We start from the raw sequence: 11,371 nt of genomic DNA, 5'->3' as shown, positions 1-11,371 counted from the left end.
TTTTTGCGGTACGCGGGCCTCTCGCTGTTGTGGCCTCTCCCGTTGCGGAGCACAGGCTCCGGACCCGCAGGCTCAGCGGCCACGGCTCACGGGCCCAGCCGCTCCGTGGCATGTGGGATCTTCCCAGACCGGGGCACGAACCCGCGTCCCCTGCATCGGCAGGCGGACTCTCTCAACCTCTGCGCCACCAGGGAAGCCCTGTCGACATTTTTGATGGAGCTCTTCAGAAATTGGGCTTCTGTTATTCCTGATGGTACCACAAGCTCTCCGTGGGTGATCCCTGCTTTCTTCCTTTATCTTGCTGTCCTCACTTTCTCCACTAGGCTCTTATCTCCTCCCTTCCCCTTGCTCAGCAACAGTCATGTTTGCTTTGCTAAAGCAGCTCCTCTGATTTCTTATCTTTGCAGACCAGTGTCAGGCCTGACTTTCTCAACCTCCCCGGATTCATTCGCTCCTTTCTGACCCAAATTCTCTTACGTTACACTCAACAAACCTAAAATCCAACCAATGTGTTTTGGATTTTTCTTACCATGGACCTTGGTAAGATATTGGTCTTTCAGCGTGTGCGATTTCTAGGATGCAAATCGGTCTTTTCCCATTTAGAACCACAGGCCATGTGTAGAATTCCTCTGCAAGGGTAAGGGAGGATGTTCCTGAGATGCATAAGACTGAATTTGGGGCGGAAGCCAGCTTGGAGAGCTCTTTGATGGGAAATGGAGGAATTTCAATCGAAAACCTCATGAGCCTGCTTTTCTTGCTTAGTCGCTGGCAGCTTTAAAATTGTCTAAGATTTGGGACCACCCCAGCCTTAGGTCCTTTTCTGTAAACACAGAGACCTGCATTCCGCCCTCTGCCCTGAATAAGAGCTTACATTTTAATTTCTGGTCCTGAAGCGATATCACCCTAAGGTGGTCCCCTCAATCTCCCTGTCTTTTGAGACCTGCCACCCTCTGTCTTCACCATGCGCTTTAGAGAGATATATTCCAGTACATTTGCAAAGGTCTTCACATGTGGAAGACTAATTCAGGCATTGTTTCTACCCCACGGGAACTGTTTAGCTCTGTATTACCTTGTGATGTTGGTTTTCCTTTGTGTTTCTTCTTGCTGCAGGAAAGCAATCTCCCGGGCGGGCCTGCAGCACCTGGCTCCTGCACATCCCCTCAGCATTCCTGTGGCAAACGGGCCAGCGAAGGAGCCCAGAGCGACTCTGGACTGGAGTGTAGGTGTCGGCTGTTTCATTTCAACATCATTCCATTGCATGTGCGTCTCTCTCATCCTCACGATTCCTGTAGCTACCAACAAGACTTAATCATTTTCAATATTGTTCACTGATCCATCTTTGGGTATCTAAGCCCTGGCTCCATTTCCAGATTCCTAAGAACGTAGCTCCTTTATATGAAGCCAGACGTATTGAAAACTAAAATAAAAACTTCATGAATCCTTTGAAGCACTATTGCCTGGGTTTGCAGCTGTGAGATAAAAAGTACCTCTGTGCACATGCTTTATTGGTCCCTGCCAAGGTGATGATGAATAGAGTTTACTCTTAGCGATATCACAAAGTCCAAGTTTGATTTCCTTAGCTCAAGCTGCTTTTTCTTTTCTGGTCCTTTTTTTTCTTTTTCTTTTTTTTTATTCTTTTCCTGCGAGAGGATGACCTCACTTTACATTCCAGGCACTCCGTGTTCTCCTCTTTGCTATACTTTCTCCCCTAACCCAAAGGTAAATGGGTCTCATATCAGCGGGCTGGGTATATTAGCTGGGTTTTTTAAAAAAAATTATTTTATTGAAGCATACTTGATTTACAGTGTCATGTTAATTTCTACTGTACGGCAAAGTGATTCAGTTATACATTATATATATATATATATATATATATATATATATATATATATACACATTCTTTTTCATATTCTTTTCCATTATGGCTTATCACAGAATATTGGATATAGTTCCCTGCACTATACAGTAGGAACTTGTTAGTTATCCATTCTATACATAATAGTTTGCATCTGCTGTATATTAGCTGATTTTAATGTTTTACCCGAAAGACATCTACAAAAACTGTTACCTTGAAGATTGCCGTGTGAATTTCTTTTACTGAGAGTCTTCGGTGAGTCAAGTTCTTGGCTGAAGACACTTTTAACTGTGGACTGAAAGGCCTTGTCCCTTTCTGAAGGAATGTAAGGAACAGTATGAAGCTAGAGGAGGGCTGCTCTGAGATACTGCCAGTCTGGTCTTAATGATGAATCTTGTTTAGCATTGCTGGTTGAGTTGAACAGAGGGAATAATCCGTGTTCCTTTCCTCCCATAAGAAAGACAATGGCAGGGTGGGGGGAAGCACATAGGCTATGATTTAATGTCCTTTAATACTATAATATTTCTCCCTCTTTCCCAAGAACACACTTACTAACATCCTTATTTTATACTCTGGACACATACCAATGTATGCAATGTATGAAGTGCCTGGCAAAAGACTGAATTTAATGGGAATTCAACTTCTGATTGATGGAGTCCGAGAGTGCTCCAGTAGCGCCTGTGTACGTTGAGCTGGTGTTCAGGAAGACTGTTCCTCTCCTCAAATTTCCCTTTATTCCAGGACAGTTATTTAATAAACTCTTAAACCATAAGAGAGCGTAGAATATATTTAAAGTAGTGCTTACATAATTTAAAAAGAATTAAATATATGAAAAAACAGGTAAATTAAATAAAAAAGGGATATGCATGGGCCAATGATGAGAGTGTGTTACAGGGACCCCAAGAAGTTAGTTTAATATCCATGGTGTTCCAAATCCTCTGATCCAAAGTAGTAGGATCCTATCTGAGACGCAAGATTCTAATGAGAGAGAGTTTATATCATTTAGATAGAAACATCCATTCAATCACTTCTCTGCCCCTGTTGTGACATTAGTCAAGTCACTTGATTTCTTTCAGCCTCAGGGTCCTCATCGGTAGAGGAGGACAATGGTGACCCCTCCCTAAGGAGGACTTCAGGGCTGTTGTTAAGATCAAATGGGGCAATGAGTGTGAAAGTTCTTTGTAAACGGTACAGCCGGCAGGTTTTCTATTCAGAAATAAAGTAATTGACGAATTGGTTGATTGATCACCATTTGTTGAGTACCTGCTCCGTTCTAGAACCTGTGTTAGTTCCTTAGGATTCTGAGGTGAGGAAGATATGGTTTCTGCCTTCAAGAAGCTTAGAATGCCATGGGCAGAAGGGACATTGACAGCTAAAATACAGGGCAGCAACAGCTAGAGTAGAGGGGTACAGAGAGCGTCACTGGGGTTGTGAGGAAGGGCGCCTCCATCCCCATTTGATGTTGGAAAGAGTTACCAGAAAATGCTCTTAGAAAGAATTTTCCTTCCTGAGCCAAAGCTTGACTAGAAGGTATTATTTTTTTGATTCCTGTAGAGAGGTATATACTCTAATATTTCATCACAGTGGTATTTTTGGCTAGTGGCGGGTGAACTGCAGTACACAGTTCAGGAAGAGCAAATAGGAAGTACGGCCGGGGTGCGTAGCTGATCTTTAATCCTTCAGCCCCTTTGATTACGGCTACCCTGTCTTTGTGGCCTGATGAATTATCATGGTGGCAGGAAACACTTTGGGGATGTTTAACAGTGGAGGTAAAATGGAAAGCCTTCTCTGAAGACACTCCATCTCAGGGCTTATTTAGAGATCTGATGTGGAAGGAGTTGTAAGATGTGACTCAGAAAATAAAACCCTGTAATTGTGGGCTAATATTGCTGTTAGCAAACAGAAGCCAGCCCGATACCTCCTTAAGACAATCATGTAAAAGTAAAAGATTTTTCTCAGAAGAGAGGAAGAAGCAGATTGTTAAAAACATTTCAATGACTTTTTTTTTTTTTGCTGAGACTTGCCCTTGCTTCTAAATTTTTGGCTTTTCCTAACCTAAGTGCTTTACACCAAGTTCATTTATGTTACTTTAGTTTGCCTGCTTGTTCAAGAAGCTAAACCAGGGTTTTCTTTGTTCTGTTTAAACTATAAGACTAGTCCTCTGGCTTGACCTACTACCATTCTCTTTATTCTACTCCCTTGTCTGCTTCTCTACAAAAAAGCAGCGTGACCACTGCTCTCCTTCTATCAGCCCACTTTTCTGGACTAAATGCATTAAAATGATCAATCTTTAAAAAAAATATTTTTTTAAATTTTTGGCTGTGTTGGGTCTTCGTTGCTGCACGTGGGATTTCTCTAGTTGCGGCGAGTGGGGACTACTCTTCGTTGCGGTGCGTGGGCTTCTCACTGCGGTGGCTTCTTGTTGCAGAGCATGGGCTCTAGGCGCGTGGACTTCAGTAATTGTGGCACAGGGCTCAGTAGTTGTGGCTCGCGGGCTCTAGAGCGCAGACTCAGTAGTTGTGGCGCACAGGCTTAGTTGCTCCGCGGCATGTGGGATCTTCCAGGACCAGGGCTCTAGCCCGTGTCCCCTGCATTGGCAGGCGGGTTCTTAACCACTGTGCCACCAGGGAAGCCCAACTCTTTTTAAATTTCCTTCCTAATCTAGTGCATTGTGTTAAGACTTAAAGCACACACAGTTTTTGATCTTCCCATTCCTCCCAATGGTATCCTCTCTTCCCCTTCATGGTGACAACCTACAGGGGCTCTCCCTTTGACACCATGCCATGAACGTCAGCCAAGCCAGTTTTGGGGAAAACAAGCTAAATTGCTAGAAAGGAAGGGAGTAATGCTCAAAAAGGAAAAATAGTCTCATCTCCTGGGCTGGAATCCAAGCTTCCAGTTTAGAGCGAGTTAGCCCACTTCGAAGTGAGTCTGTTCCACAGATAATGTGTGTCTTTTCTTAAATGTCACATGCCTCCCATGCAACAGAGACTTAATTTGGACGTGGAGATTTCTTCCCTGTTTTTAGCGTTAGAGCAGAGAACATAGGATGTGGGTCTTCACTCTGTGTCGTCTGTTCTGTAATTTGCTTTTGCCCATTACACTGCCTAAACAACTCTCAAAGCAATGGTAGAAAAGCCACCAAGATCTTTCTTAAAAAGCATGTTGGTTTTCAACATAGCATCCTTGATTTCAATTCATTTTTGCCTTCCTCGTTGGAAAATTTCCTCCAAGGCTGAGGGCTGTGGAAAACAGAGCCTCAACACAAACAAACCCACATCCTAAATCCAAACCACCTTTCCTTTCCTCTGGTTGACAATGCTAAGAAAAGGAGTGCTTCCTTCTGGGCAGGTAAAACATAGCACAGTGGGTTCACTGCCTCACTGTTTGGTTCAGAGACAAGATTAGGAAAGCAGAGTCTTCATGTGGGATTGGTTTAAATGGGGTTACGAAAGTAGGTCATTTTATCTTTGGAAACCTTGAATGAAAAGGCAGGAGGAGGCAGGTTGCGTGCGTGAGGAGTGCTTCCTTCTGGGCAGGTAAAACATAGCACAGTGGGTTCACTGCCTCACTGTTTGGTTCAGAGACAAGATTAGGAAAGCAGAGTCTTCATGTGGGATTGGTTTAAATGGGGTTACGAAAGTAGGTCATTTTATCTTTGGAAACCTTGAATGAAAAGGCAGGAGGAGGCAGGTGTGCGTGCGTGTGTGTGTGTGTGTGTGTGTGTGTCTGTATGTACCTGTATGCACATATGCATCCTCTCATTTTAGTCTTGTTTCAGATGGCAGGTCCAAGCAGACCTGTGCCTTCCTTACAAGCTCTTGGCCTTTGCTCTTTAACTTCAGGTTCGGGTGTCATCACCAGTAATGACTCACACCCCGATATCTTTCTCCACTTCCATCCTCATTTCAAAAAACATTGTCTATTTAATCAGGATATCAGATTGCTAAGCAGAGCAGGAGGAGATAACCGACTATAAATTAGTAAAGGTCCTGACCTGGTCAGCCATGTTAATAGTGGGACATATCTAGCATGTTTTCATGCACCCTCACTAATCTTTTATTTTCTAAAATTGTGAGAATTTTAAATTAAATCACACTGTGGCTGCCGGGAGAAATCATAGACTCTTACAACTTCACAGGTCGGTGAGAAGTACCTAGGTCTAATCTTTTGCCCCATAGTAAGTGATTATCTAAACTAACACTGTTGAACAGAAATGTATATGAGCCATAAACAAAGCCTAACTTTTAGTGGCCACATTAAAAAGTGAAAAGACATAGGTAAAATTAATTTTAATATTATATTTTGTTTAACCAAATATATAAAAATATTGCTGTTTCAACACATAATCAATATAGAAATGATCAGTGAGATGGTTCACATTCTTTTTTCAGACTAAGTCAGTCTTCAAAATCTGCTGTGAATTTTACACTGACAGCACATCTCAATTAGTGCTAATCACATTTCAAGTGCTCAATTGCCATATGCTTACTGGACAACATATCTAAACCATCTGAGACAGATTTTACCTATTATTACCTTGAAGATTTTTAGAGGGAGACAGTCCAGATTTTTGTTTCCCTTTCTGAATTTGTAAGGATATTTACATTTGATACATATTTATGATTGTCTTATTGTTTCAAAACATTTTTTATAAGCAAATGTCTTCATTTTGTGTAGATTACTTGCTTCTGGTGTCAGTGTACTCTATCTGTAAGTGTCATTCAGTCTATAACACTCCCTCTCCACAACTTGTATCTTGTTACCTATAACTATTTATTACTAGGACTTCAGGTAGAACTTGAGAGCAAGAAATCCTATCTGTATCGACATAGGTGGGTCTCTACTCTTAGGTAGCTAGATCTGTCTATAGATAGGTTGATCTATATAAATCTATGTATACCTACAGAGACTTGTTTCAACACTCACTAATACAGAAGAAATGTTATCTTCATTTTGAAACGGAACTATTTTTTCTGTCTGGCACAGACGGATACTCTGAGTTATATACTGTTTGAGATGGTATTTCAAGATGAATGTGTAAAGAAGAGAGAAAGAGGTACCTGGGTGTGGAGAATGGAATAAATAAAAAAACATGGCACAGAAAAGGAAAATATGACTATATTTAGGGAAGAGTGACAAAAGAATAGAATGTGTGAAGGTGAATAAGAAAGACAGATTGGTACCATTAATGGAAGGTCTAGTACGTGGGATTAAGTTTAGATTTTGTTTTATAAATAATAGGGACTCTTTTTTCTTAGCCTCCTAAGCAAGAGAGAGGCATAATCACAGCTATGTTTTAAGGGAGTTGATTTTACAGCGTGTGAAATATCAGAGAGAATGTCAGAAGTGGAATTCAGAGCAGAAGAAACCAGGACTCGGAGATTAGACATGCCGTTCAGTGTATGGTAGGTAACTTGGGGGTAAATGTAGACAATGAAAGGAAATGCAGACAAAGCTGTGAGCAAAGAGAAGAGGCCTGTATTAGTTGGGGTGGGCTAGGCTGCAATAAATAAAATCATCATGTAATGGCTCAGTGCAAGAGAACTTTATTTCTCACTTGTGTAACAGACCAGGACTGTTTTAGGTTGGGTGGCAGGTGAGCTCTGTTCCACATAGTTATTCAGTGACCTGGACTGACAGTTGCTCTTACAGCGTCATTAGAAGCCTTCTAAAATCATCCCAAAGGGCAACTTCCCAGGTATCCAGTATGGGAAAAGGGAGGGAGGTTTTAATGGGCCAAGTCTGAAAATAGTACATGTCACTCCTGCTCATGTGCCATTGGTTAGAACTGGGTCACATGGCCACATCCAATCACAAGCGAGTCTGGGTAACAAGGTCTAGCTGTGTGTTCAGGAAGAAGAGAAAAATGATTTTGGTGAATGGCTAGCAGTCTTGACTACAAAGACCCAGGAGAGAAATAGATGTTGGATAATACCAACATCTATGGATTAGGAAGGAAGGAAAACTGGAGACTAACCACAACGATAATAATAAGAACTATATTGAGGGAATCCCCTGGTGGCGCAGTGGTCAAGAATCCACCTGCCAGTGCAGGGGACATGGGTTCGAGCCCTGGTCCGGGAAGATCCCACATGCCGCGGAGCAGCTAAGCCTGTGCGCTGCGACTACTGAGCCCACGCGCCACAGCTACTGAAGCCCACGCACCTAGAGCCCGTGCTCCGCAACAAGAGAATCCATCGCAATGAGAAGCCTGCGCGCCGCAATGAACAGTAGCCCCCGCTCGCCGCGACTAGAGAAAGCCTGCATGCAGCAACAAAGACCCAATGCAACCATAAATAAATAAATAACTTTTTAAAAAAAGAACTATATTGAGCACCTATTAACTTCTCATTGTGGGCAAGGCATCGAACGTTATTCATTTTCACATTTAAACATCATTGCGATCTTGTGAGGGAAGTACAATTGTTATTACAGTTTTAGTGGTGAGTAAACTGAGGTCTAGGGAAGTTAGAGAGACCCTAGGTCATAGAGCTAGTAGGTAGCAAGTCTATCTGACTCCAAAGCTCATGTTTATTACTCTTGAACTGGATAAGGATTTATCAGAAGTGTAAGAAGAAAACCACAACAGTTTATTTTTCTATTCATGTGTGAATGCCACCCAGCTGAATCCAGGAGTTCCCAAGATCATCCTCACTTGCAGGTTCCGGAATCCCCAAGACCACACTCATGTTCAATAATTCATTAGAAGGACTCATAGAATTTACTGAAAGCTGCTATACTCACATTTATGGTCTATTATAATGTGAAAGGATACAGGCTCAAACCAGCCAAGGAAAGAGGTGCATGGTGCAAAGTCCAGGAAATTTCTACACAAGGAGCTTCCACTTGTCCTCTCCCGGTGGATTTATGACAGAGATAACTTCTCCCAGCAACCATGGTGCAACTATACATATTGCCAACCAAGGAAGCTCATGTAAAACTTGGTACCCAGAGTTTTAGTCGGAGCTTGGTCATGTAGACACGGTTAACCACCTGCATGGTTGACTTTAGCCCCTTGCCCCTCTGGAGGATTAGCTGATATATGCCTCACTATAAGTCACTGCTATTTTAGAATATTTGGTATGGCCCAAGGTCCCCAGGTAAACAAAGATACTCTTATCAGGCAAGACATTCCAGGCACTTAGAGAGATTACCTTCCTATAGTTGAGGGCAAAGGCCAGACCTCTCTTTGGGTAAGGTTACTTCCTTCTGATGCATCAGACAAGACAGATGTACAGGAAAAGGATGAGGCATGGGGAAAATGTAGTCTAAGAAAAGGTATGTTTCATGTTTTCCTTGCATGACTGTTTTTTTTCTTGCATGCTTCTGTTTCTTTCATGATTTTGAAAGACTGTCATGTCTCATAGGCATCCATGTTTACTTCTCACAGTTTGTGACTCCAAACTTATGGACAGATTAAAAAAAAAATTATTTTTTCTACTCCTTGGAATTGCATATAACAAGAATGTGATTCATTCACTAATTCTTAATCTCATCTTTTCAGTTCCCCAAATTTATTTATCACCTACTATTTGCCAGGTGCTAAGTTAAGTGCTGGACATTTAATGTCCATATGAAGCTTAGAATCTAGCATAAGAGGGAAACATGAATCAAATAATCATGCCAGTGAATGAATAATTGCCAGTTGGGATAAATGATGGGAGGGAAACATGGTTTTATGAGAGTAACTAACAAAATGACTTCGATTTTGGGGTCAGCGATGGCCTCTTTGAGAAAATAACACTTGATCTGGTAACCAAAAGGTAAATAGAAATTACCCACGTAAGTCAGAATGAAGAATAGGAAGTTTGGATACAGTAAACAGAATATGTGGTCAACAGTCTTTGATGTGGGGACATTTGAACAGAGATCTAAATGAAATGAGAAATGCACAGTGCAGGTGTCTCGTGTAAGCAATTTTTAGTCAAGGGAGCAGCAAATTCAATGGACCTGAGATGAGAGCTTCCTTAGTCTGCTTGGGAAATACGAAACCAGTGTAACGGCAGGTCAGTGACTGAGAGGGAGAGAGAGAGAAGATGAGGTAGCTGGACAGGGAAACGAGATTGCGGAAAGACAGGAGAGGAAGTCAGAGAGGCTCCCAGGGACGAGGTAAGTGAGGACTTTGCACTCTTCCGAGTACCTAGATAGCCATTGAAGAGTTATGAGCAGATGAGCGATTGGATTAGATTTACTTTTTTTGTTGTTGTTTGGCTGCGTTGGGTCTTCGTTGCTGTGCAGGGGCTTTCTCTAGTTGCGGCGAGCGGGAGATACTCTTCATTGCGGTGCGCGGGCTTCTCATTGCGGTGGCTTCTCTTGCTGCGGAGCACAGGCTCTAGGCACGTGGGCTTCAGTAGCTGTGGCACACGGGCTCAGTAGTTGTGGCTCGTGGTCTCCAGAGCCCAGACTCAGTAGTTGTGGTGCACGGGCTTAGTTGCTCCACGGCATGTGGGATCTTCCTGGATCAGAGATGGAACCCATGTCCCCTGCAGGTGGATTCTTAACCACGGTGCCACCAGGGAAGTCCCTGATTAGATTTACATTTTAAGGTAATTATTTTGGTTGCTCTGTGGAGAACAGACCATGGGGAGACAAGAGTAGAGCAGAGACACCAGTTAGGGGGCTATTGGGAATATTCCAAGCCAGAGATGATGGAGGATTGGGTGGTAACAGTAGATGTGGTGAGAATTAATTGGGTTTCATACACATTTTGAAACTAGAGTCAGTAATATTATTTCTTGAACCCAATTCCTTCAGGCTTTCTTCCTTCTCATCCTGCTGTTGGTACTTTTGTCAAGGTCATCAGTGACTTCACATGTTCACATGGTGAAATCCAATGGCCAGTTCTTCAGCTTTTGACACAGACCTTCTAGGTGCACTTTCTTCCTGGAAACGTTATACTCTTTTTTGTTTTCCTTGTACCCCAGTGGCCACTCCGTCCCAGTCCCCTTTGCTGGATCTTTCCTATATTCCCAAACTCTAAGTATTGGAATGTTCCACAGCTCAGTACTCAGAGCTTAGGCTTTTGCATTCAGTTCTCATGGCTTTAGATGCCATCAATTATCCCAAATTATTCATACAGTACATACCTCTTCTTTGAACTTCAGACTCATAAAAAAGCTGCCCTCTCAACATCTCCACTTGAAGGTCCAATAAGCATCTCAGAATTTTACATCCTCAACACTGAACTCATTGCACCGATCATTTCATAATGTATAAAACTATAGAATCACTGTGTTGTACACCTGAAACTAATATATTGAATGTTAATTATTACTCAATGGAAAATAAAATAAAATAAAAACCTGAACTCGACTTACTCGCTAAATCTGCTCTTACTGTAAGCTTCTCCCTGAATTTCAGTACGTGGTATTTCCATTCTTACAGCTGCAAATATTTGCTGAAAACTTCAGACTAGTTAAAGCACACTTTCTGGGGATGGGCTGGTAGCCAGGTGTTCTTCAAAACCCATCAGGTCATTGTAATGAGCAATTAAATTTGAGAACGAGTGTGCTC

At 42.3% G+C, this 11,371-nt stretch overlaps 1 protein-coding gene across 1 annotated transcript in view; it reads left to right on the top strand.

The window, feature by feature from the left end:
• DGKI (diacylglycerol kinase iota) overlaps positions 1–11,371 on the top strand; it is a 467,563-nt gene that overhangs the window by 173,988 nt on the left and 282,204 nt on the right. Inside the window, 1 exon segment of the mRNA XM_007466658.1 lies at positions 1,111–1,219. Coding sequence (XP_007466720.1) covers positions 1,111–1,219 — 109 coding nt within the window.

Source organism: Lipotes vexillifer, unplaced genomic scaffold (genome assembly GCF_000442215.2).
Source record: "Lipotes vexillifer unplaced genomic scaffold, Lipotes_vexillifer_v1.1 scaffold71, whole genome shotgun sequence".
Lineage (NCBI taxonomy): Eukaryota > Metazoa > Chordata > Mammalia > Artiodactyla > Lipotidae > Lipotes > Lipotes vexillifer.
Note: the sequence above shows the minus strand (reverse complement) of the source record. Positions and strands in the feature narration are given on the sequence as shown.